At 42.3% G+C, this 27372-nt stretch overlaps 1 protein-coding gene and 1 long non-coding RNA gene across 5 annotated transcripts; both read right to left on the minus strand.

Moving 5' to 3' along the window:
• Positions 1 to 237: 237 nt before the first annotated feature.
• Vezf1 (vascular endothelial zinc finger 1) lies at positions 238 to 16642 on the minus strand. Of its 3 annotated transcripts, none has more exons than XM_034504888.2 (6): positions 16356 to 16636; positions 11365 to 12059; positions 10373 to 10436; positions 8664 to 8847; positions 6544 to 6708; positions 238 to 3572 (listed from the first exon to the last, which is right to left on the minus strand). In XM_034504888.2, the coding sequence occupies exons 1-6, from the start codon at positions 16386 to 16388 to the stop codon at positions 3145 to 3147; spliced, it is 1569 nt and encodes a 522-aa protein (XP_034360779.1). In that variant the 5' UTR covers positions 16389 to 16636; the 3' UTR covers positions 238 to 3144. The 3 variants fall into 3 exon arrangements, with proteins under 3 accessions (XP_034360779.1, XP_034360778.1, XP_076792167.1); XM_034504887.2 differs by having other exon boundaries at positions 8664 to 8865; positions 16356 to 16635; XM_076936052.1 differs by lacking the exon at positions 238 to 3572 and adding an exon at positions 5034 to 5719 and having other exon boundaries at positions 8664 to 8865; positions 16356 to 16642.
• A 676-nt stretch (positions 16643 to 17318) lies between these two features.
• On the minus strand, positions 17319 to 27111 carry LOC143442711 (uncharacterized). 2 transcript variants are annotated; one of them, XR_013111115.1, is made up of 4 exons: positions 24214 to 27111; positions 23719 to 24086; positions 18290 to 18431; positions 17319 to 17554 (listed from the first exon to the last, which is right to left on the minus strand). It is a non-coding gene; the product is annotated as an uncharacterized LOC143442711 (long non-coding RNA). The 2 variants fall into 2 exon arrangements; XR_013111113.1 differs by having other exon boundaries at positions 23719 to 27098.
• Between the last annotated feature and the right edge of the window lie 261 nt (positions 27112 to 27372).

The raw sequence follows: 27372 nt of genomic DNA on the forward strand, positions 1-27372 counted from the left end.
CTAGCCTGGCTTATTGTCAGTCCTTAGTGGAGCTGGGTGGCAGGGGTGATTACTCTTCAGTAGTCTGGTGCCTTTCCACCCACCCTTTTCTGTGGCACCATGGTACCAACCACCCCTCCCTTCCCAGCCCAGTATATACCTAAGAAGGAGGTGCACACCAGGGGAAGTAATACTTCAATCACTTTTCTACCGTCACAGTGAACTGAGGAAGCTTCTGCGGCATTAAGCAATCCATCATAACAGTTGTGACTGGTTAACTTTAATTTGTCAAAATAAATCTGCAGTATTTTGCATGTTAGTAATACAGTGCTGGTATTGACAGGTAAAATCATCATCCGCGTACATAGAAACCTTCATTTAGGAGCACACCTTAGGAGGGAAATGAATACACAGTAAAAGGTAGATGCAGGCCAAGCAGCGAGCCCTAGAGCAAGCATAACAGGCTGGATGTCAGATTTGAAGATTATCTAATACAACTGTTTAGCTGCCAATCTGATAAAGGGAAAGCTCTCCACCGGGTTACAACCGGGAGGGAAAACATACTCTGCCTTTTTGTAGAATGGTGGCCGTCCGTCGGTGCCTTCGACACACGGTTGAATCAGTACATCAGCATCACAACTCAGTTTCAGTTCCAAGACAGGAGGATTTCACCACACGGCCTGTTTGTGCCCCCTCTGCCCTACCCTCGCCCATCCTGCCTCAACTCTCTCCCTCCCCAAAGAAGACACAACGTGGCTTTATTATTGCAGACAAGCTTCTTAAGTGAATAAAGTATGCATACAAAATAGCATTTTAACTGAAGTCATACAATGAAGTCTCACTCCTGTTTACAATGAATTGATAAAACAATCATTTCTAGTATACATCTTTTTTCCTGTAAGAACTAATACTTTCAGGATCTTATGACCACGCTGTAGCCTGGGGGAAGGGCCCACACCTGCCCACTTTGAGGGCTGCTCCTTGGCCACTGTGGAGGAAGCCTGGGTTGTCTCATACGGACCATGACTGCCAGCACAACAGAGATGTCACAGCCCAGCGGGCAGCGCACATGCCAGGAAATGAGGGTTTCCTCCACATGTGACCACTGCCCTCCCGGGTCTTGGCAGTGCCATTCCTAGGCCTTCCCCCATGAGCCCTTGCAGGAGCCCACACATAATGATCTACACTTAAAAACAAACCATTTTTCAACTGTGGATAAGAACTGTTGTAACAAAGTCATAGCTACATATTTTTCTCTACATTTTGTTTATTGAGACAAACTAATTAAAAGGCACAAACATAGGGCATGTTTACATGGACATTATAACAAACATATACATTAAAAGTGTAGGAATGTGTTGCCTTCCTGCTAAACAGAAAGTTCCTAAGCTTTATATATACAAAAGTTGTACAATTTAATGTCCTAAAGTACAAAAGATCATTTATAAAATTATTTTACACTAGGTACTATTTATTTTAATTTTTTTTACTATGTAGTTCATCCCCCTAGAACTGTTTTGTATAATGACACACAGATACCTGTCCCTGATGTAGGAAGTCTGCCTTAGACATGGTATTTTGATGTTTGTACTGACACAGTGGGGTATAAACAAACGGAAGTCATCTGGTGTGACAGTCCTGCATGCATTCTGCAGGGCTAAAACTCATTTCCATATCTCTTAACTGCAAGATTAAAAATGAAAAAGACCCAAAACACATTGCAATGTAGAAAACAATTAGAGCCTCTTGGTTTGAATGAACTCGTATCTAACACAATGCTTTGAAAACATGAGGTGTGGCATGATGGCGTAAGGAGTATCTGTTTCCCTAGCTTTTGGTTTCTACCGTATGTACAGGGATAAAGCATCCCGCTAAGAAACAAAAAGCACATGTCTCAACGTGCACAGTCACTGCAGGGTTTCCATGGAGCATGCAGACAGCTGCCTCCCTGAAAACTCCAGAAAGCGGTTACAAGTGTTTTGTTTTTTTTTTTTCCCAAAGGAAAAAAAAAAAAAAAGTGATGTCCATATTTACAAAGTTGAACAAATCTGCACAATACTTGATTAAACAGAAGGAGGGGGGAAAAAGATACACTCTGCTTGTTCTGAAGGGGCATACTACCTAGTTAGTGGTTAGAATAAAAACTGTATACAATTTAATATAAGACATAAACTCTAGTGAGCATCTAACACATCTGTGCCTGTTGTAACATCAACAGACGTTGATTGGGAGAGAGAGGGGCATATCACATCCCAGTGCCTCCAATGTCTTCCAATTTAAAGCAATAGATTTAAACTGTTCCAAAGTTCTCTTACTCCTGAACTGGATCCACTGACCCATTAGGAGCCTGCTGTGTGCACACCTGACTTCTCCTCAGTCAGCTGCGGCCTTTTCTCATCAAAACACAATTTCTTGGGTTTTTTTTTTTTTTAAGTTTTTCTTTCTTTTTTTTTTTTTTAAAAAGTCAACTACAATGCTATATTCCATCAGGATTAATATGCTGAGCAATATTTACATCTCCAAATATCAGGTCACAATCCCTATTATATGTTGAAGTTAGAATGATAAATTATCATATGCTTTGCATATCAGAGCTGGTATCACCTTTCCCATAGGGAATGCTGCCTGAAATTAACATATTCCCAAAGGTAAAATGCATATTCTCTGAAATGCATTTTATTATGACGATGCCTCTGTTCACTCATACTTTGAACAAAGCCACAGACAATGCTACACTGGCTCTCAGTCTGTGGGCTTAGAACTTCAGGTTAAAACCATCCACCTTATACAGAGGGAAGAACTCTGCTAGTGTTTACAAAAAAATGATTCTGTTGTATTAAAAACAATAATAAAAACAAATAATGCTTTTTTATTTTGAAATGGTTTTATGATTGGTTTTAATTCTGGCATTTCACCCTGCCAGCTACTATCATGTTTAAGCAATGCTGTCAGCTACGGGGGTTCTGATTAAACTAAAGTGGTCCAGTGATAAGTCACACATATACCCTACTCTCGACAACCCCAGCAAAACTGGAGCTACTACACTCTTATTAACTAACATAATAATACCTCCCAATTTCATGGTCTGCTTTTTGCTTTAATCAACTAAAGTTAAGTTGCTGGTAAATATTTACTTTAACCCAAATTTTGACTTTATAATACTGTTTACCAAGGCGGTGACGTAGGCAAAGCTTGGGGCAAGAAAGGCATACTTTCTACAGGCCTCATTGCTATATTGAGAGGGGCAGCTAATGTCATAGGAGTGGGAAGGTTCATTGGAGATGTGATGGTGACAGGGTGCGCTATGTTCACTGGGGCAGTCACAGGGGTGGGGAGGTTGACTGGGGTAGTGAGTGTTAAAGGAGAGGTCATGGATAAGGGGCTGGTTATAGTTACAGGATGCCCTATGTTCATTGGGCTGGTTATATTAACTGCACTTGAAACATTTACTGGACTTCTCATGCTCATTGCAGCTGCCACTGTGACTGGGTTTGACATAGTCCCAGACGACACAGAGGACGTTATATTGAATGGAGTAGTGAGAGTCACAGGTGTCGTAGCAGCCGTGGAGGTTTGGCACAGGTTGGCAGCTTCTAAAAGGAGAAGACAAAAGGGGGACTTTAGACTCTCAAAACTATAAGCAAAATTCAGCTTCTGAACTAATTTCTCTTAATTAAAAAGAACATTTAATAAATCAAATTACAGTTTCTAGCAAGTGATCAAATACAAAGCGAGGACCTCCTGAGCACATCCTGGGGCCAGGGACCCCACTATATGGATCTCTTCTCTAATGCCTGGGAGGACTTGAGCAACTTGTTTAGCCCTGACCTTTTGACTTCAGTTCAGATTTACTTACCTACCTCACAGAGATGCTGAGAGTATCAGTTAACTTCTGCAAGACATTCTGGGGAGCAGAGATTCTAAGTAGGACTAAATGTTCTCACTTCTTTCATGCAGTTCTCCTGAGTTCTCTAGCCTTTCCTGGGAAGAGTCAACCACCAGCAGGCCAGTGGGAAAGAGTTATCCACACAGAGCTGTGCTGGTGATTTCTCAATCGGCACAATGTACCTAGCAGAGATCTACTCATGTGCACATGTTTAGGGCTTCTTGGGTGGAAAGCCACATTCTGTTGAGGTTTTAAAAACAGATAAAGAACAATGAACACTATTTCAGTGTCTGTCTGAGTCAGAGGAAAATTAAGTTAAGTAATGTAGTTTGTAATTTTTTTTTTCTTTTTGAGATAGGGTCTCACTATGTAGCCTTTGCTGGTCTGGAACTGGCTATGTAGACCAGGCTGGCCTCAAACTCACAGAGATCTTCCACCTGCCTCTACCTTCCCAGTGATAGGATGAAAGGTGTGCCTGATTTATAAAGCTTCTTATATTAAGGGAAAAGCTACTACTCAGTCTTGACTTCTTCTTTCCTTCACACCCCCACTTCCTTTTCTTTCTAATGCTGATATAATTATCTGTTTCATGCCCAGTATCATGTAATGTACACATTACACACACCACTAAGCAGACCAAATTGGACTAAGTAAAGCAAGGAAGTCCTGTGGCATGTCAAAGAACCCCAGTCTTTGTTACGCTGCAATGCCTGAATAGTTCTTTAAAAGATTCCTGGAGCTGGAGAGCTGGCTCAGCAGTTAAGAGTATGTTGTTACTCTTGCAGACAACCTGGGTTCTAACAGCACCTACACAGTGGCGCAGAAGAATCTGTAACTCCAGTTCCAGAGGATCTGAAGTCTATTCTGGCTTCTGCTGGCACCAGGCATGCACATGGTTCACAGACATACATTCAGACAAAACATTCATACACATAAATAATAAACCTTAATTTTAAAAATCCCTAGAAGATGACAGTTCACCTCACTCCCCCTCAAGAAAACTCAGTACCACCTACCAATATGCCATAAAATGGCAGTAAGGAGACAGACCTTGAACACCCATGCATATCTACAGCTGGAGTTGTGCGCAGCCCTTCTCTGATGGGGTGACCTTATCTGTGTGCGCCACACTACACACTAGGAGTTGCCACACGAGACTCATGATGGAAACCAGCTAGAGAGGCTTCATTTAAAAAAAAAAAAAAAAAAAAAAAAAAAAATTTAAGGTATATTCAATAGAGAAACTGAAATGGAGCCTGGGAAATTTATAAAGTTAAAGTTCCCTCAATGATTATCTGACTTTTTTATCCAGGTTTGGGAATTTTAAATTTATTTAGGTATAATATTTAAAGGACACTTCTGGCTAGGTGTGGATCTGTGGATTTGAGTCTAGCCTAGTCTATATAGAGAGTTCCAGGACAGCTAGGGCTATACAGCGAAACCCTGTCTCAAAAAAACAAAACAAACAAAAAAGTGACATTTTTGATTCATGTTTAGATTTTCATTAGCTTTTCAATATAGCAGTCTCCTCTCTCCCTAAATGTGGTGTTATTAACAGAGAGCAACTCCAGCTACAAACAAGAACACAATAGCATTCTGTTTAATGCAGGTCGGAAGATGAGCTGAACAAGTCTTATTGTGCAAAGCAAATAGAACAGACTGAAAGCAACAGGAACACAAGTGTGCATGGAGTGGGAATGGGAGAAGGCACACGCGCTTTCTGCTTCCTGGGTGACGGTGCCATTGCTGAGGTTCTTCTCATCTCTGCTCAAAGGAAGGCGTTTCTGTCTCAGGTGCCACTTCCCTGCCTCCCCTCCAGTCTTCTTTTCACTCTAGAGGATCAAACTTTTGGTACTGTACATAGAAGGGAGATGTTTACCACTGAACTGTACCCCGCCCTCAAGCACCCTCTTACTATGACTTCAAACACTTCGACTCCTTCTCTAGTGAGAATACCCCACAGTATTACTTTCAAGTACTACACAATTATCATTATTTCTCAACTTGTATACAAAGTCCTCAACAGCAGAGGTGCAGACATGTTAAGGTAGGGCCAGCCCTTCAAAGGTCTAAAAGAGAGACCAAGGGCCAAGAGAAAAGACAGCAGGATATAAGGCCTGAATTACCCACCAAGTAATCACTGTAGGACCAGTCCTAAGAAATAGAAAATAAACTATGAGAAAATGAATATATTCAAAGACAGCTCATTCACCTCAAAAAGTGGGAACATTCTAAAAATTAAAAGGAGCCCATGATGGGCATCGTGGTACATGCCTTTAATCTCAGCACTTGGGAGGCAAAGACAGGTCCATCTCTGTGATTTTGAGGCCAGCTTAGTCTACATACAGAGTTCCAGGATAGCTAGGCCTATAGAGAGAGACCTTGTCTCAAAACAAAACAGAAAAAAAAAAAAAAAAAGGTGCCTAGCTTTGACTGTGTATCTAACAAAAAGTAAATCCACAGGAAAAACAAAACAAGGCAGGAAGCACTGAGAACATGTCCCAGTAAAGTCCTAAATGGAAGCTCTGCTGCCAATACTAGCCTGCACTAAATCCTGTCCAGTGAAACAGCAGTGTGAAGCTAGACTCCTACACTGCTGTCCCCCCACTTCCATTACCTGGAATACTAAATTCCACACTTTTTGAACCACACCCAGAGCACTGAAAGCCCCTTCTTACCTTTCTTTCTTGCTTTGACAGCTTCTTCCCACAGTCTCAGTGTCTCTACCTGCTTCCCTGGCCAGCTTGTCACATGTTGTTGTTGTTGTTGTTGCTGCTGCTGCTGCTGCTGTTGCTGCTGCTGCTGCTGTTGCTTCTGATTGCTGGTCTCCTCACTCATGCACGCTATTCCAAAGACAAAGTACAAACACTGTGTTTACCTTAAAAAAGTACAGCCACGTTTTCAAATCCAAACCTAGGAGCTAGAGATATAGGTCAGCTGTAACAATGCTTAGCTAACATGCAGGAAGGCCTGGGTTCCATTCTCAACATAAAACCCTGTCAAAAACAGCAGCAAAGAAACCCAAGCTGGGTGTGGTTGGCACACTTTTAATCCCAGTACTCAGGAGGAAGAGGCAGAGGCAGATGGATCTCTATGAGTTCTCAACCAATCTGATGGTCTACATTGTGAGCTCTAAGCCAGCCGATTATATAGTAAGACCATGTTCCAAACCCAACAAACACCCAAACCCAGATGCTTTGACTCCTTGTGCCTCTATAACCACTGTCATTTAACCAATAGCTCTTAATATAGTGCATTTTCCCCTGCTTGTATCTATATCAAGTAAGACAAATACGTTCACTAAAAACCGGGAAACTAAGGCCAACATGATGGCTCAGCAGGTAAAAGGCACCTGCCACCAAGCCTGATGACTTCAATCCCTGGGACCTATGTGGTGGAAGGAGAGAATCAAATCCCCAAAGTTCCTTCTGATCTCCATACCTGCACAATGGGATTTGTGTACACCCACTAAATATCATTTTCAATAATCTATAGAACTACAGAAAACTACTATAAGAAAGAAAATAATTCTTAGCTATACTAAAAAGGAATAATCTTTGAAAAAGGAAGTTGGATAATGCTAGCATGGGTTCAATACCTAATCTATCAAACATATTTATCACAATGACACACATTAAAAGTAAATTTTCATAAAGTATAGCATGCTAGATAATGAACCCAGTACACTCACAAAGATGCACAAGTAGATGAGATTAAAACATATTAAATGAGCCAGGTGTGGTGGTGCACACCTTTAACTAGCACTTGGGAGGCAGAGGAAGGCAGATCTCTGAGTTCCAAGTCAGCCAAGGTTACAAAACAAAACACATAATAAACTTTCCCATTTATTTAAGCCATTCATGAACATTTATTTATAGAATCTGGCATTTCCGTTGCATAAAATATATATGTAATACCATACAGAATTATTAACTTTTTTCTAGTGGTTAGGGAAATTTTTAAAATAAAAAGTTGGGTAAATTAAGTATTAAATTTTATCCATAAGTCTCTGGAATATTTTGTCTTCAATTATGAATTTAAGGCAAGCCAAATATTCAGGCCCTCAAATGTTATGATATGCCCCCCTCTGTGTGTGTGTGTGTGTGTGTGTGTGAGAGAGAGAGAGAGAGAGAGAGAGAGAGAGAGAGAGAGAGAGAGAGCGCGCAAGCATGCACATGCATGTTTTGACAAAAGGTCTCATGTAGTCCAGGCTGGTCTCAAACTGTCTGTTGGTGATGCTAGCTTTGAACTCCTGATCCTCCCAATTCTATCTCCCAAGTGCTAGGATTATAAGTATGTGCCACCATCCTCAGCTTATTATTATTGTATTAAATTATCCTATATTACTTTGAGAGACAGTCTCACAAATGTACTCTGTAGTAAGCTCTGATCTTGGACTTCTGATACTCCCGCTTCCACCCCCCATGCTCTAGGAATACAGGTGTGAAGACCACACTTAGCTGCTGCAATTCTAAGCACCTGAGCTCTTATCAAGCCTCATAAACACCACCACTGAAAACAGCTGGATGAAATTCTGCTCCATGGTACAATTAGTAGTAGACAAGTATGGAACTAGAAGCAAATGAATGGAGAGTGTAACACTGTTGTTTGCATACATGTATTTAAAGCACTGTTCCAACCCAATATACTCTCTCCAATGCTATTTTGGTGATAGGAGGAAACAAGAGAAACATTAATACAGTCCTGAAAGCATAGGCACAATTATCTTTGATATACTGAAAAAAAAACCTACATTTTCATCAATATGAAATGCAAAACAATCTAAAACATCACCTACTTTTGCTGATGCCTTGTTTACACGTATTACAGTTGATACTTTGGCTCTGCCCATGTGTCTTTAAGTGGCTGGTGATATATGCTGCACTCAAGAGCTTCCCACAGATGTTACATGATACCTTGCCTTCGTGGCGCACCATGTGTGTCCGTAGTCTGTCTTTGGTGGCAAAGGCAGCAGTGCATGTCTGCATGAGGGAGGAAAACTTTTTTTAAATATAGACTATCCTGTTCAACTCATTTTAAAGTACGTATATTTTACATATTACCCTTACCCATATCAGCAAGCTGGCTGAACTAGTATAATTTTCATTGCATGTGTTACCGAGAATCACAGATCATAGTAAAACATCTGTTTAATTTTAGATGCTTCTATTTTGGAAGAAGAAAACATCAACACAGAGTAGTGAAAAGATATGAGGCCCACACTCAGTTAAACCTAGATTTAGGGCTGCAGGTGGGGCTCAGTGATAGAGTACCTCCTTCATGGATTTAACTCCCAGCACTGCAAGGACAAAACAATAAAAAACAAAAAGCCTGGATTTAAACTGAGTTGTGCAAATCACTAAGCAGTGCAATCCTGAACAAAGACAGCCTATCTGATGTCTCATGGAATAGGATTAACAGCTATCACAAAACTCCTGGCAGATTAAGAGCCTGATACACGGCTAGTACTCACTCAATGGCACTTGCACCCTTCTTCCAGGATTAGGTTTTTCTTAGAATTCAAGTCATTTACTTAATAAAACCAGTCATTAATGGACAACTGAAAGGTGAACTAACAAATGTCCAGCAACAGACTAAGATCAGGAATGCCTAAAACAGTCATTTGATTTAGCAAAATTCTTAACTTTTTTATTCTCACAATTTATGTCAAAATCACTAATCTAAATATATATATATATATTTAATTTTCCAATTTGGTAACAGCATACAAAAATCCAGAAAATACAATTATCCCAGTGATAACAGAAAATGCACTAAAAACAATCCCCTTCTTTTGGCTGGAGAGATGGCTATTGTTTAAGAACAGTGGCTACTCTGCCGAGGACCCAGGTTTGTTTCCTAGCACCCCATGGCGGCTCACAGCCATCCGTAACTGCAGTTCCCGGGATCCGACAACTTCTTCTGCCCTTCTTGGGCACCAGGCATGCACACAGTGCATATATAAATATGCATAAGGCAAATATTCATATACATAACATCAAAAAAAAAAAAACCCAAGTCTTAAAAAAAAAATTACAAAAGGGGCTGGCTAAGCAGTTAAGAGCACTGGACCCAAGTTCAGTTCCTAGCATCCATGTAGTGGTTCACAACCATCTGTGACTCTAATTCCAGGAGATTTGATACCTTCTTCTAATCTACTCAGGCTCCTGCACACATATGGTACACAGTCACACACTTAGGTATATACACATACACATATTTTTATTTACAAAAAAATTTCCCCTCTAACACCAAAAATTGCCATTGTTTAAGGAAAGGGAGCTACATAAAATGTAGCTACACAAAAACAATATACTTATATTTAAAAACCATCTTTTATTATACAAATATACTGTCATACATATTATAAAAGTAGAATTCCAATGAACCACATTCACTCCAATCAGTGACTTGAACACTATTTGAGGAGCGAGAGATTTGACTGGCTCCAATTTTTGGATAATGTGCACCGAGTGCTATGTAAGGATAAGTCATTTTAACTCTTACTTGGCATTTGAAAGGTCTTTCTGTTGAATGCACATGTTTTACGTGACAGCTTAGGTGGTCAGGCCTGTAAAAGAGTTTCAAACAGAAGATGTAATGGAACACTCAGAGAGAATGCTACTTATGTGACACTGCACCTTGGCAGACTACAGGGAGCATCCTGCAGAAAGCAAGAATTACCAACTCCCTCCACCCTCAGTGCAAATCTCCTTACCTCTCAAGTCACAAACACAAACCTTAATCACTCACCTATTACTTTTCTGCAGATCATACTAAGTCCTGATTCTTTACAATCACAAACACTCAAAGTTTTAGTTCCAATACCAGAAGTAACTACTACTATGTCAACTCTAATAGCCTTTTAATGAAATAATACAAACATAAAAAATGGGGAGGGTGGGGGTATGGTAGAGGATGACCTGGCTAAAAGTTGCATTAAGGATATCCAAGGTGGGGCTGGAGAGATGGCCCAGAGTTCAATTCCCAGCAACCACATGATGGCTCATAACCATCTGTAATGGGACCTGGTGCCCTCTTCTGGTCTGCAGGCATACATTGAAGCAGACTACTGTATACATAATAAATAAATCTAAAGAGAGAGAGAGAGAGAGAGAGAGAGAGAGAGAGAGAGAGAAGAAAAGAATATCCAAGTTCATCCCAACTAACAGGAACATTTCTTTGATTTGCACAGTGATCCTTATATCCAGTTCTCCAATGGAACTAAACACTGGTGGGATATTTGGAGTTATAAGAATCCATGTGCCAAATGAAGGCCTGGAGTTACCAAAGTACCTCCTTAAATGACATCACGGGTTAAGTGCTGTGTCTCCACTTGTCAATCACAGCAAACAGAGTTAGCCTTGAGCACATCATAATCATCAGCACCTGCTCTACTAATGCAGACCTTGCTCATTCATCTCTTCACGTAAGCCTAGATCACAGACAAGCTGAAGCCCACTAATACCATAACGAAGAAGCAAAGCAAAATGCAGTACCTTGAGAAGCCTTTCCCACAAACACTGCAAGTATAGGGTTTGGTGATGCCTCCTTCATGAGACCTCACATGGTAAGTCATCCGGTCCTTCCTCTTGAAGCGCTGATTACAAATAGGACACTCAAAGGGCTTTTCGTCCGAATGGGAAAGCTTGTGCCTATTGAGGTGGTACACATCCCGGAAGGCCTTCCCACACATCTCACAGGCGTGGTTCTTCTTGACAGGCTTACTGGGTTTCTTGACAGACTGAGGCACAGGCATTGCTGTGGTACTGGCACTGCTGCTGGGGTTGGTGCCCGAGGAAGATGTAGTGACTGTTGACAAGATGCCTGCAATAGTTGAAACCAACGAAGTTCGGCTGCTGTCCCCAGCAATGGTGGAAATAAGGGGAACCACCGTGGTGGGGGTTTTCTTTGCCCGAGACACCAACTTGATCCCTGTGTGGCAGGACTGATGGCGCCTCAGGTGATAGCTGTCCCTGAATGCTTTACTGCAGTAAGTGCACACAAACGAAGTTTTGGGTTTTTCTTTTTTAATCCCAATGGCATCCTTTAATGTTTCTGGTGCAGCCTGAGGTTTCTGAGTAATTGGTATTGGAAGCAACGGTTTCTGATCAGGGGGTTCCACAGCAGAGCTCAGGAGGGGCAGCAAGCTGTTCTGCGCTGCCTGCTGTTGATGATGGGACGCTTCGTGGGCCTAAAACCAAACATTTACACTTGAGAATTTGAGCCTCTACAGTGACCTTAACTATTCAACATGCTCCAGACAGGAGAGCAGAAGAGATAGTCCAGGAGCCTGTGAGCTGTCCTCTTGTTTTCTGCAACAGAGCTGCAGAGACTCTCAAGAGCTCTGGGTACAAAACAATAAAAATTGCAGCTGATCAAAATGTTTTTACATCTACACTGCTGACAGCAATCGTACTTTCAAACAGCTGACTAAAGTATACAGTACCCTGGTTCATGAGGGATATTAGTTGATGCAACCCCTTGCGTTCTGACTGTCAATACAGAAACCAAGTTTAAATAACTTGTCAAAAAATAAATAAAATGCCAGACTAAGTATTTAACAGTCCCTTAGATTGCATCAACATACAAACTCTGTTGTGACTAACACAATCATCTACTGTCTGTTACTCAGGACAGAAAAAGCACCAAGTAAGTCTCTCTCTCCCTTTCTATAAGAAGAAACCCAGTGACTGAGAAAGGGCCCGCTAAGCAATGAGGAATGGTGCTCTGTGGAGACACAGAGCAGCCAGTAACTCTACTTAGAAAGTTCATCACTTAACACCACTACAAGATTTGGCTGAGTCGAAAGCTGCCATTTATCAACTGGGAAGGCATCTGGGAAGGTGGCAAAACACCTGCCAGTTGTTTCTCAGATCACGAATCCTCCACTAGAGTTTGCGTCCTTAACCAACACTAGTAAAACAAAACCCAAACTGCACGCACTGCACCTCACCCACCTTACCCACTGCTTTGGATAAGGGATTAGATATATGCTGTCAGGATGTGCTTCTCTACTTCAAGACTGGTGGAGCCAGACCACTATTTGGAAATTTTAGAAGATGATGGGAAAAGCTTGAAATAGCTCTCCATAATATGTTATTCTTTACCAACATTATTTTTGAAATACTTGACAGTGAACCCGAGCCCTATATTTGAGATCTGTAATCCTAAAAGGATAAAGCTAAAAGTCCCACATATTTTAAGCCTATAACATTGAAGAAGAGCCTATCCCACTACCTCAGACACTTCAGTTTTTCTTACTATCATACGCTTGATTAGTCACTTGATTAGCTAAGTTGATTAAAGACACAGAAAACAAAACAGCAAATGCCCAAGGAGACTGGCAAAGCTCCTCCCCTGACAGTCAGGAACATCTACCCCATGTGTTCACTTCATGAGAAGTCAGCGGCTATGCCTGGAACCAGTCTCCCCCAAAGGTCAGGAAGCAAGGCGTCCGTCCAAAGGCAGTAGTCTGAATTTAACAATTTTGACCTAAATGTCATTCAGGCTTTAGAATGATACTCAGAAACTGTAGCTACTAATGGGTTACTGAATTATAGCTCGTTTTCATTTAATTTGTGCAGCTCTTAGAACTTGGGGTCTACTCACCCAGGTGATAGCAGAACTTGGTCTCTGATCTTACTCTTTTTTGAGCTAAGCAGGATACCCAAGTTTCCAAGCAGACTGCAAACAGTTAAGAGCTGAAGAAGCTAGCTCAGGATATACAATTTCAAAGGCTAACAGATCGGACACTGCAGAATGCAAAACTTCTGGACAAAGTTCAAACTTATAACATTTGAGCTATTTTTCAATTGTAAACAACCATTAGTAGGATGGAATACTAAAAGAAATTTCTGTCATTCACCATTTCAGGTGTTTATGCGTTACAGATTCGTTTACAGCATCACTGACACTCACTCATGAGGGCCACACCAGGTCCCTATGTCTTGAGTAAAATGCTACAGAAGCACTAGGAGAATCAGTCTCTGAAGACTGCTGGGAGCCCACACTTCTCCACTAGCTAAGAAAGTCAATTTTCCTCAACTTGTTCTCTGACAACCATGGCCTGCCTTTCAGTGAAGTGATTTATTTCTCAAATATAAGTTCTCAGTAAGCTTTATTTGACTAGCATTACCACATCAAAGTTTAAATTTCATCTTCTAACTCAAGTGTACAGCTCTCCATCTCCTCAAGTTTTCCTTTCGCTGGGGACTGGCAAACAAACAAACAAACAAACCAAACCAACCAACAAAACAACAACAAAACCAGAAATGTTATTTCATCACCCAGGGTGGTAAGATGTGGAACCATGAAATCTATGTTGCCAGAGGGTAAAAGATTCTGTACTGAAACAAATTAGCATCGGTGAGTCATCTCTCGAATGTCCTGTACGAATCATCCATCAAATATTTTAAGAGCTACACTTTCACTTCCCACCACGTTATCTGGTAAGCAGGCAGGTTATTAAGCCTTGCTTAAAAATATAAATTCAGCATGATGCTCTGAGACTTTTTAACTCTGCATTTCCCCAGTGGGGGTCACTGACAACTAGAACTGCCTGGCTATGCCACCTTTCCATATGAATGGCTTTCTTTACTCACTGTCCTCAGCTCTAAATTACAGCTTTTCAAAGATTTTCACAGCACACACTGCATGTCCAGGACTAAATATGAGCTTTCACATCTCCTCATCGGGTGGGGGGAAAATGAACAGGTTGGCATTAGCTTTATCCGGGAAAAGAATCGTTTAAGTAGCTTTTAAAAGTATTTCATAGGATCTTTCAACTAACTTCCGGAAGATGAACTATGGGTTTCTCCCTTACATAAAGGACTTGTTTTGTTCAGCCTCTATCAAATTCACACTCAGTCTAATATTGTTTAAGCTACATCTAAAGCGTATCAATCCTTTACTGTAAAACGACCGTTTGTAAGCTTCCGCTAAAGAAAGCATTTGCCATCTTTGCACCAATCCTCATGCCAGCTAGTCCTGTGTTTCTTTGCCAACGAATTCTTAAGTTGACCATCACTTTATTAACAAGCTCATCAAAGCACAATAAAACCAATACTAGATCGAGATGATAAAGTAGGACGTTCAGGAGTTACAAAATCTTAAGAATTTCAATAATTACTTAAAATAAAAATGCCCACATTTGAAATATGTCTTAATAGGACAAGCCAGATTACACAATGGGTAATTTTGAATTCTCCAATTCCCTATATTAACTCCACCGGGATGGGACCAGATGCTGAGGGTATAATCTTTGAAGATTCTGCATTTCCAAAGGTCTCAAGCGCCCAAGCTATGCGTTTGGAATTTTCACGAAGTATTTAGGAAAATAACTCAAAAGAGGGAGGCGGGAAGGACACATTTTAAAAACGACTAGCTTCCAACCTTCAGTTCTGAAGTTTCTGCGTGTGCTCATCTCTATTGCTCATCAATGCATTTGCAAACAGAAAGGAAGCAGGGGGGGAAAAGTTCCAAACAGGGGTCCCACGTTAAAGTGGCAGGGGAAGGGTAGGCTGAAGTATCCGCTAACACTAGCTTTGAAGTTTCTGGCAAAAAGGAAAAAAAAAAAAAAAAAAAAAAGAAGACCCCCACACTCCACGAATGACTCATCTGGGGGCTTTGTACGCGGACTTTGCGCTCCCTCTCCTCTTCCCGTCGCCCACTGGGCCGGAGCGAACGTTCGAGCGGGCCGCGGAACGAGACTAGCGAGACGCGCTCTGGGGAAGGTCGGGCCTGCAGGAGTCCCGGCCCCGCCGCTCCCCGCCCCCGCCCGGCCCCGCCGGCCCGGGGATTCCCCAAGCTCAATGGGACGGCAGGAGCTGGACAGAGGCGAGGGGACCAGCTGCCAGGGCTCGCCTAGGACTTAGGCTAGGAACGGAGAAAAGTTTGCAGAGGGGAACCACGCTCGCAACACCCCCCGTTGGGTACACCCGAGGGGGCGGCGAGAAGGGGGAGTGGCGGCGAAGCCAGAGATACCCGCTATTCGCGGGATGTGAGAGGAGGGTCAGAAAGTCAACACACAAGCACACACACAAAAAGAGAGGTGACGCGAAAGCGCGAGCGAAAGATGGATGGGCACTTGGAGCGGGACCCGGGGACCCCCTTGCTGCGCCGCGCGGCCCCGGTCAGGCGCGCGGTGGCCGAGCGGCCCGCGCTACACAGCGGCCCGGCGCCCTCCTTTCTCTGGGCCGCGGGGTGGTGACAGCGGCCGGCCTCCTCCCTTCCCCTTCAGGGCGGGAGGGAAGGGTGTGTGTGCGTGTGTGCCTGGGGGGGCCCGGGTTCACCCCGAGGCCTGCTTCTCCCCCGCACCCCGCGAGGCCGCCTCCTTTCACCTCAGCGGCCCGGCTCCGCCGGAGCGGGCGGGCGGAAAAACAAAGGGGGATTAAGGCCGGGCCGGAGAGCGGAGCCGGGAGGGGAGGAGCGCCCGCCCGAGCCCGGCCCGGCCCCCCTGGCCCCCCGGCCCCCCCGGGGCCCCCAGTACCTGGAACAGGAACGCGGTCCAGTTGGCCTCCATGGCTGCGGCGGCCGACCCCCCTCCTCCCCACTCCCCCCGCTCGGGGAGCCTCCTCAGCCGGAGGAGGCGACAACAAAGCGGCGGCGGCGGCGGCGGCAGCGGCAGCGGCGGCTCCTCAACATGGCAGCGCCGAGCGCGGCCACTTCCGGTAACCTCCGGGACGCACCACCGCGGCGGCGAGCGCGGGCGGGGGGGGAGCCCCGGCCCGGCCGCCGCCGCCCCCAGCCGCTCCGACCCCCTCCGGGCGTCCCCGCCGCCGGCGCGCCGCCTCGGAGCTCAGCCAGTGCCCGCGGGCGGTGGGGTCAGGGCGCCCGCGCGGGGGCTGGGGTGGGGCCGGGGGCGGGGATGGGGCGCGGCGTCCCCCCCCGCGGGGGTGTGTGATGCTGCGGTCCGTGGCTCAGGCAGCTGGAGCAGGGGGAGCTCAGGAGAGAAGATGGAGGACGCCAGGGTCTGGCGCTGGCCCGCTGGGCACAGCTGGGCTGCCTCTCGTGACTCTGACTTGGTGCCCAGCGGCGTCGCATCCCTCTCATACCCCCAGCGGCAGTCAGAGCTCCGGTTGGTCACCTGGCTCTTCAGTTGGTCAAGCTCATCAAAGCTTCCACGTACGAACTACAGGATGCTAACTAGCTTCGAGTGTCCCCTACCCTCGGGTATTTTCATTCCTAAAACAGCTAAGCCCTCATCGCTCTTGCTATGATATCGCCATCGCCCTTTGCGTGATCTTCCAATTTGAGCAGGGAATTCCACTAGGGTACAGCCTTAGATCCTCCTAGTATGGAGGGAAACACTTCCCACGCGTTCAGATGTCATTACTGGGTTATTCTTGGGTGACGAGACCGTGCTTCCCCATCCTTCCCTTTCATTTGATATAGGAAATTTTGAAAACCCCTCTCCCGCCAGGATTAAAAACAAACAATAAAAACAAATGAGAAAGTAGAGACGAAATATTTTAGTCTTTTAGTACATTCTTCAATTCCCGCAGCGCACACACACAAGTCAGACTTCTGGTTGGACATCGTCAGATGTCACTGAGGTGACCCCAGCCTGTTTGCAGTTCACAGTCTTCTGTGTAGGAGTCAGCCACTGTTAGTGGTTGGAATCTGTAGATCGTAAGCCCGTATGATGTCTTGAATGTTTTCTATCCTTTCCTCACATAGAAGTAACTACTGTGAATATCAGAGACAAGCTATTATTAAACATGTATCTAGTCCAAGGAATCTGTAGTGGGGAAGTGAGGGGGCAGGCTCCATCTATGATATTTTTATAAAATGTTTTCTTTAAAAAAAAAAAAAAAAAGAACTCCTCAGATGGGCACATTACTTCAGGACTTCAACATATTTCAAACTGACTCTTATCCGATCCAGACAGTGCTAATAAAAGACATATCAACATACATACATATATATATATATATATATATATATATATATATATATATATATATATATATCTCCAAACAGCAGTTGCAAAATTCTATGGGAATAGAAACTTAAGAGATATGGTAATTTGATGTTTTTCCAACCATTAAACATATATGTTTCCCTCCCACTCTTCCATCAGTCACCAGAATAAAAGGGCCAGGAAATGATGGTCTGGTTCCTTTTAGAGCTGACTTCCCATTAAGATACTGCTGAAGAACTTGGGTATAAAGAAATCTTCCACTAGTTTGGATGGATCAATAGCAGTAACCACCAGAGAACTAAGACGGAGGGGTGGGGTGGGGTGGGGGGACAGAAAATGAGTTCCTGATATACCCCTGAGCTAAACTGCTACATGTCCCGGTGTCTGTCCATCTCATTTGATGTTTCAGGAAGCGTATGTTTACATATACATGTAAACTAAGGAGGACAGAACTAAGTTGCAAACCCAAGGAACAAGACAAAATATGTTCTTGCTCTGACCTTGGACATAGTATGTTCTTGTATTTGATTCAATACAATTCTCTGCTTCTTCCCTGACTTAGAAGATTCATCTTCAAGGTCTCTATGCATGTTTGCTCTCTCCTCCAATGTATAGCTGCTTCTCTTTAGCTGCTCTTTCAAACTGTAATCAAAATGAAGCTTCAGGATTATAAAAAGTAGTACTTAATATGATTCTTATGGTGATATTGTGGGATTTCTTATTTTGGGATCTAGAAACCCCTTCCCCAGCAGTTTTTCTCATAGTACCTCTCAGTAGTGTTTTCCCCAAAAACAGGAAGTAGAGGTCAAGTGAAAACAGGCTGTCATACAGAAGAGCTAGGATTTTAGGGGAAATGGCTAATTACATCTCTATCCATAAGATAAAATCAAAATTCCTGATTGTTCCCTAAAAACCTTGCCTTAAAAATAAATTAACCATCTTTTAAAAGTTTAAGTTGTACTTTTAATTATGGTGTGTGTGTGTGTGTAAAGCAGATTCCCAAGGAGGTCAGAAGACAGTGTTGAATCCCCTGGGACTGGAGTTACAAGCAGTTGTGAGCTGCCATGTGAGTGCTGGGAACTGAATCTAGGTCCTTTGCAAGAGCAGTATGTACTCTTAATCACTGAGCCATCTCAGCCATCTCTTCAGTTCCAACATTTTTATGAATTTAATACATTTAAATATTAGATATTTTTCATTAAGTAAAAGTGTCTTAAAGTTTGGAACATGTACTCAAAAACAACCAGATTCAACTATTACAGGAATATAATCAAACCAAGCAGGATCAAGGAATCCATCCTTAGAATGGGAGTTTCTACCTTTAAGAGAATATTTTAAACATAAACAAATGAGTCCTCCTTCAAAGTCCTGTTTCCACAGACCTTATACTGAAGTCCAGTCAAGATAACAAATGACTGCCTATAGTACATTATTAAAGTCAGCTTCTAGTGAATGGATCAATGGATTACTTTCAGATTAAGTACCTGAACTTTTCAGTGTCTACACAAACAAACCAACAATTGTATCTGCATCCATAATAAACAAGTCAGCTTCCAAATTCACCCTGTTCAGATTTCCCTTTCACCTAAAGCTGTATAACCTGTCACCCACCCAGTTCTAGACAATGAGAACAAAATACCTATCCCACAAGAGCAACCTCTAGACTAAATGAAAAATGTATGTAGAAAATTCCTAGAATACTCCTAAATGTGACAGGTGCTAGGTAAATATTTACTGATTCAGTGGTTAAGTTTGGGCCTGAAAACTCAGCATGCAGACTCTGAGCCAATTCATCAGTCCTCCAACTTACTCTGAAAAGGGCAGGTTCTCTCTCATCATCTTGATAGAGAAAAAAAAGAAAGAAAGAAAGAAAAGAAAAAAGAAACAAAAAGAAAACAACTTCAAATTGTCAAGTTAGGGAGTATCCTGTGTGTGCTGAAGCACATATGCATACACATGTAGTACTACACACCAAGCAAAACAAACACCCCAAATAACAATCAACCAGATTTGTCTAGAGTGGTGGCACAGGCCTACAATTGCTCTACTTGGGAGGCAAGAAAAAGAGTATTGTTGAGTGTGAGACTAACCTAGGTTACAGAGTAAGTACAGCTCAACTAGAGCTGCTTGAGGGGTAGAGGGAGTATCAAAAAGTGCTGGCCATAAAGAATTGTCACACCTCGGGCCGGGCGGTGGTGGCACACACCTTTAATCCCAGCACTTGGGAGGCAGAGGCAGGTGGATTTCTGAGGTCGAGGCCAGCCTGGTCTACAGAGTGAGTTCCAGGACAGCCAGGGCTACACAGAGAAACCCTGTCTCTAAAAAACCAAAAAAAAAAAAAAAAAAAAAAAAAAAAAAAGTCACACCTCAACATCAGCCTCAATGACCATGGGAGAAAGCGTACCCCTGCCAGAAAAAAAAAGGGAAGGCTTGCCTGGAAGGACAGCAGAAGTATTCTCCTGCCCTTCTGCTGGATAACCACTGGAAAGATGTCTTTATTCCTGAATACTACTTAAGTTCCTTGACAGCTGGGATAGTCACAGGGAACAAATCTACTCACATGTCTAGTAGAGTCCAGCTCATATTTGAGAGAACTTGATTAAAACACATTTTTTACAAAGGTCATAACCCAAGACTTCAAAAACTGAGTCTAAGGTCACAGAAACACATCACCTTAACTTTTTGACTGTCAAAAGTCAACATTACACCCATCAGTTTCACCAATAAAGCATTTATGTCAAAATGCTAGCTTTCATTTTATTTTTGGCTGATACAATGTCCAACAAATAAGGACTGGGAATAGAACTCAGTGGTAGAGCTCTTCTCAAGCCAGGCAGTGGTTGTGCACCCCTTTGATACAAGCACTTGGGAGGCAGAGGCAGGTGAATCGCTGTTTGAGGCCAGCATAGTCTACAGAGTGAGTTCTAGGACAGCTGGGGCTACACAGAGAAACCCTGTCTCGGATGAAAAAAAAAAAAACCACCCACCACCCAAAAAAGAGCACTTGCCTAGCATGTAACAAGCCCTAGATTTAATCCTTAGTAAGCAATAGTAAGCAAAAAGGAATACTGAACACAAGCAAAATAGCATAGGCCACAGCAGGAAAGAAACTAAGACAGGTCAAAAATACACTAAGTGAAATTCAATACATCTGGAAGACACATTCAGGCACCAACATTTCTCCTTTGGACACCTGTTCCTCACTGCCCTTAGATGCCCTAGATCCCTAAAGCAATGGATGACTTAACAGTCCTACAAACTGGTGGAACTGATTAAACCACAAAGCTTAGCCCAGTTGTCATCAAAACCTTCAAAGTTGCTTCTCAGTGGCTATTGATTCTACACCAAATATACCAATAAAGTGAAATTAATCAGTATTTTGCCATCAATATAAAAAATGCTATTCACATATAAAGATTTTTACTAATTGTAATGCCTCTCCAAATGTTTCTATAAAAGTGGAACAAAACCAAGCTTTTTAGTGAACAACCTTTTCTTCAACTGTTCTCTTCAGTTTCTCTTCTACTGGGCCAATTAGATTTTCAGTCTGCTGAGATGGGTTGTCCCTCAACTTTTGGTCATGAAAGAACCAGGGAATCATGAAACCAGTGTTGAGGAACCTATGCAAGTTCTCTCTCTGGGTTAAAGAAGTGAACGTTGACAACCTAAGTCTGATGTGACATCAGAAGACTAGTCAGATTAGGATCTGAAAAAGCTATTCTGATCTAGAAAACAAGGCAACCAAGGGCAACAGAAGGCCAGGTAAACCTAAGATCTGTCTCAGCTCCCAGAAGTGGGAATTAACTCTATTAAGAATGTTGCTGGGGCTGGAGAGGCACCTCAGTGGTTAAGAGCATTGTTTTTCCAGAGGTCCTGAGTTCAGTTCCCAGGAAATACATGGTAGCTCATAACCATCTACACTGGGATCTGATGCCCTCTTCTGGTATGCAGGCATACATGCAGATAGAGCACTCATAAAAATAAGTGTTAAAAAAAATGTTTGACCATGAGTCTCTGAACTATAAGCTACTACATTTTGTTATGCAGTTCAGTCATAAATAATATGAAAGGGCAGGTGCAGTAGCTATTACTACACAGTGACAGAAGCTGTACTCAGCATCCACCCCCATTTACTCTTTAAATTGTAAATATGTACCTGCTGTTGTCAAAATATTTGATCCTTAGTTTGTGTGCACACTGGCAACAGGCTCTCTGCTCAGTCTGAAGAAATTTTAGGAAGGCAGAATAGCTTTTGACTCAATGAACTAGTTACTATGGTACAGAGAAGACTAGCTATTTCTTTTGAAATAACTATTGTCTCAAAGTATACAAGGCTCTACTCAATTGACAGAAGTTAATTAGGTATCTACTCTCAGGGCCTGATCTAGCCCTCTGCTTTTGTTTTATAATCTATGTAAGGCCTTCCTTACCTTACAGCTGTTTCCTCTTTCCCTAACTTCCTTTTCCTTCCCACCTTTCTCCCCAATTTCATTCAGCACTAAAAGCACAGGGAATAGATAGTAGTCAACCCAAGGCAGTGCAAATGCTTCCTGTACATTATGTATAAAAGCTCACTGCTAGCTTTGTAATACACATTATTTCTGCTTTTTTGGTATTCATTTTAGACAAGAATGTCACAATGTAGCTATGTTCCTTATATGAAAATTATTTCAGACAAATTTATTAAACTACATATAGTTTGGAATGGAAAACATGCCTTAGTGATACTTATGCATTAGAATTGGTAACTTGGAGAAATTGGTCTATGACCACCTACATAGGTATACTTAATAAAACTAATGCTAACACCTGAGAAAGCCCCTATATATGTTCAATACACAATTTTATTTCAATGAAACAGTTACTCTGCTCTCTTAAAACCTCTATGTAAGCCAGGCATAGTAGCACATGCATTTAATCCCAGCACTTAGGAAGCAAAGGCAGGGAGATCTCTGTGAGTCTGAAGCCAGCCTGGTCTACATAGTGAGTTCCAGGACAGACATAGACCCAGTCTTTAAAAAAAGCACTACAATCCATATGATCTTATATGACTAATCTCATCAGAGAACAACTGTGAAAATTCAAGCTAAACCAGTGGTAATATGGGAGGGTCATAGCTGGGAGAGACCCAACACTTATTTAGCATAGATAAGGAATTTTGCTTGATCCCCAGAACTGAAAAAAGGGGGGAGGCTCAGTAGGTAAAGGTACTGTTGTGTGACAGCATGAGTCTGATCCCTATGGCTCTCATTAAAAATAGAGAAAACTCCCACTAAGTTGTACTCTGACTTTCCACACACTATGGTACATATACATATAATGTAATAAAAACTTTAAAATGGGCTGGAGAGATGGCTCAGCAGTTAAGAGTAATGGGTGCTCTTCAGAGGACTGAGGTTCAATTCCCAGAACCTATATCTTGCTCACAACTGTCTACAAACCCAGTTGCAGGAAATATGAGACACCCTTCTGGTCTCTTCAGGCACCAGGCACTCACACAGTGTAGACACACAAGCAGGCAAAATATCCAGACACATAAAATCAAATAAAAATTTAAAACAAAACCAAAACAATGTAAGTGTTCTGGGGTGGAAACACATTAAGGGAACTCAAGAAGGGAAAGTGACATCTTAAATCCAGCATTTCACAACAGCAGTATACTCATACAGTCTCTCCCAGCAGCTTGAAGAGTCACCTAGCCCTCGAGGTATCATTTAAAAAGAAATTGTTTAGACATAGTCCCCAATCAGGCCATGATCAGAATTCCAAAATAGAAAAATGCATTGAACATTTGAAAGGCTAGTCAGGGCATCTCAAGGACAACCTTCCCAGTAGACATGAATTATAATCAATTGTAGGCTGTAGAATGCAAGCATTTTGACTGAATACTGAAAATTGGCAAGTTCAACATACCAACTTAAAAACTCACCTATCTCAAATGGTAATTCAATTTTGGGATGGGCAATGGTGGCACAGACTTCCAATCCCAGCATTTGCAGAGGCAGGCAGATCTTTGTAACTTAAGAGGCCAGACTGATCTACAGAGCTAGGTCCAGGAAAGCCAGGGCTACACAGAGAAGCCCTGTCTCAAAACAAAACAAAAAACAATTAAAAAAAAATAAACACCACCTTGGGTTTGCTTTTGTAGCTCTATTTACTAATGTAAACTTTAGTGTATACTCAGCCAATGTAGAAGATGAGGATTAGCTCAGCTGGTAGAATGTCTAAGAGTCCTGGTTCCACTCCCAGCACCAGGCAAACCAGGTGTGGTAGTCTCTAGTCACTGTAATTCTAGCACTTGAGGGGAGGAAGCAGAAAGATCAAAAGTCATTTTCAACTACATAGCAAATTTGAGATCAGGCTAGACAGCAGAAGACCCTATCACAAAATCAAAAACAACAAGTAGGGATCTTTTGGTATTTACCATTGGCAGGTTCTCTGGCTCCTACTGCTTTTATAGGGCTGCTGCCTAGTTACTGAATGGCTGGCTGGCTAAGTCCAACCTCTGAATGACCTGTTGTCCTTCCATGGGGCCAAAAAAAGGGCAAAGGTTTTCCTGAGCTGAGCTGTCTGTACACTGCACACTGTAAATCCAGGAAGTCAAGCATTTCACTGTCTTGGAGCTGGGCTCTGGGCCAAGGCCAGGGTTGAGAACACAGATCAGACAGCACCATGGGACACCCTGGTGGCATTGAATAGATATTACAGGTGGTATTTAGTTACTTCTGAAGAAATTCCCAATTGGAAGGGAGGAGACTGGGAGGGAAAGAGGAAGAAGGAGCTAGAGAGAGGTAGGGCTTGTCATAAGCAGAAGACCTGGATTAATGTTTTGGCCCTACCATCTTTAACATTTCTGAGAGTTTTTCTTCAAACTCCAAAATGAAGTTAGACAGCATTTAAATGAAAAAATTAAATGAGAAATAAATAAATAAAAGCTAGTCATTACTTTTAAGAACCATTAAATCCATTTGACTGTGCATGTCTTATATTCCTAGCATTTAGAAAATAGATGTAGGTAGATTGGAGTTTAAAGCCAGACTTAAACTGTGTTGTGATACCCTGTCTAGAATCAAAACAAAAAAACCACCACAGGAACATCATTTACCCATCCTATCCATTTTCCTATTAAAAAGATAACAAGAACATGAACCTGAGGCTACTACTTTGGAAATAAGCCCATTCTGACCAGAGGAAACATGCATCTCAGATCTAAACTAAGCACGCCATTTGCCTCAGATTTTGCAAATATATCTCATATTTACTTTGGTGTGTATACTGATGTAACTGGGTACCTTGGAAGAAATGAAAATTTAAAAATAGGTCTTACTCAAAACTATCTAAGACAGAACCACCAGCAGTTCCTGGGATTCCAACAAGCATGCATGTGACACACATACATGCATAGGGGCAAAACATTGACATACATAAAAAAATATTTTAAAGGGACACCCAAAACAGGCCTCCTAAAGCTACATAGCTGGCAAAGGGCAAATACACATGAAAACTAGAGTAATCTAAAGAAAATGCATTTAATGAATGCATGTGACATAATTAAACAGGCAAAAAGCAGAAATGGCATAGCTCAAAAAATTCCTCAGCTATTACGTAATCCAGGGACAGTGATTTACTTTAGAGGCTCCCTGTGTAAGCTCCAGCTCTCCTGAACTTCACAATGTGGACTAGCCTGTCCTGGGGCTCAGCTCAGAGCCACATCTCATCTACTGCCACACTATGCCTGGTACTTAGTTGTGCTTTCACCTGCATTTGTTTAAAGCTTTGCTTTTATGTGTATGCCATAAGAGGGTCTCAGATCTCCTGGAAGTGGAGTTACAGGCAGATGTAGGTCCTCTGGAAGGGCAGTAAGTGCTCTTGACCACTGAGCTATCTTTCCAGTCAGATCAAGAGTGTTTAAGGAATGGGCTGCTGTGGAAATTTAAGTATGAAAGAGTTAAATATCTGTATTCTGAGTTGTGTGGCTTCAAGTTAATTGCCTAAGTTTGTTCTTGTTCTATTAGCCTGAAGACTAGGGCCAGGATCCTGAAGTAATGTGTTTTCCAACCCCAATATAGCCTTATATGTTTAATGTATGAATTGCTATGAAGATATCTATTCAAGTCCAACAAAAAGAAAATACTGAGGAATCTGCAAGGATTCTGAGGAAGGGCCACTAAATTCACAAGGCTGAATTTAGGCTTCCTCTGTAATAATCAAACCTGTGGGAAAATGAGACTTAATAGATCTACTTAGCTTTTAAACAATGTCCTCAATTTCTTAAAAATAAGCTGTCACTGGTGGAACATGCTTTTGGTCCCAGCCCTGCGGAGGCAGAGGCAGGCAGATCTCTTGAGTTCAAGGCCAGCCAGCCTGGTCTACAGAGTTACAGTAATAAACTGTCTCAAAAAATAAAAGCCAAATACCCGTGTAGCCGTCTGCCTTGCCTTAGCTTCCTAGTGCTGGGATTACAGATATCGCCAAATTAAAACCATCTACTAGTGGGTTTCACTGTATAAGCTAGCTCATGATGATCTAATGAATTCATGTTGTTCTTGTCTCATGCTCTAGAATATTGGAAGGCTTGGATTACAGTGTGTACCACCAATTCTGGCTTGTTGCTACCAGGTCAGTTGAGATATGTGACCCAATGTTAAGAGTAAAATTCTTTATATATCATCTACTCAGTTAATCAATAGCTTAGGAAATAAGATGTCTATACCACTTTATCATTTCCTGTTAAATTTAAACCTTCATACAGCATTACATTTGGTTCTTGGAAAATACAACTATTAAAATCCCACAAAGCATGAACATTTAACATATAAAAATATTAAAATAGGGGCTGAAGAGATGGCTCAGCCGTTAAGAGTACTGGCTGCTCTTCCACAGGTCCCTGAACTACATGGTCCAGAACTACATGGTAGATTACAACCATATGTAATGGAATTTGATTCCCTCTTCTGATGTTCATGAAAACAGAACACTCATATACATACAATAAATCTTTTAAAATACATGTTGGAAAAAGTACAATTAAGTGTTTAGCAAGTGCTAGAGATGGATCAGCAGTTTAAGTACTGTACTCTTCCAGAGTTATCTGGGTTTGATTTCCTACATCCACATGGAGGCTCAGATGTAACTCTAGTCCCAGTGACCCTATACCTGCTTCTGGCCTCCATAGACACTACACACGTGGTACAGAGACATGCATGCACATAAAAAAAATTTTTTTTTAATTCAAAAGGCTTGTTTAGCCTGATTTTTGTTTGTTTGTTTGTTTTGAACCAGGGTTTCCCTGTATAGCCCTGGCTGTCCTGGAACTCACTCTGCAGACCAGGCTGGCCTTGAACTCAGAAATCCACCTGCCTCTGCCTCCCAAGTGCAGGGACTAAAGTCGTGTGCCACCACTGCCCAGCAGCCTGCTGATTTTTAAAGATTAACAATAACCTGAGCTGAACTCACAAGGACAATTAAGATTTGAAGCACTAGCCAGGCAGTGGCAGCACAAATCTTTAATCCCAACACTTGGGAAGCAGAGGCAGCCAGATCTTGATCTGGAGTCCAGCCTAATATAGAACTGAAGTTCCAG

The sequence above is a fragment of the Arvicanthis niloticus genome, chromosome 6 (genome assembly GCF_011762505.2).
Source record: "Arvicanthis niloticus isolate mArvNil1 chromosome 6, mArvNil1.pat.X, whole genome shotgun sequence".
NCBI lineage: Eukaryota > Metazoa > Chordata > Mammalia > Rodentia > Muridae > Arvicanthis > Arvicanthis niloticus.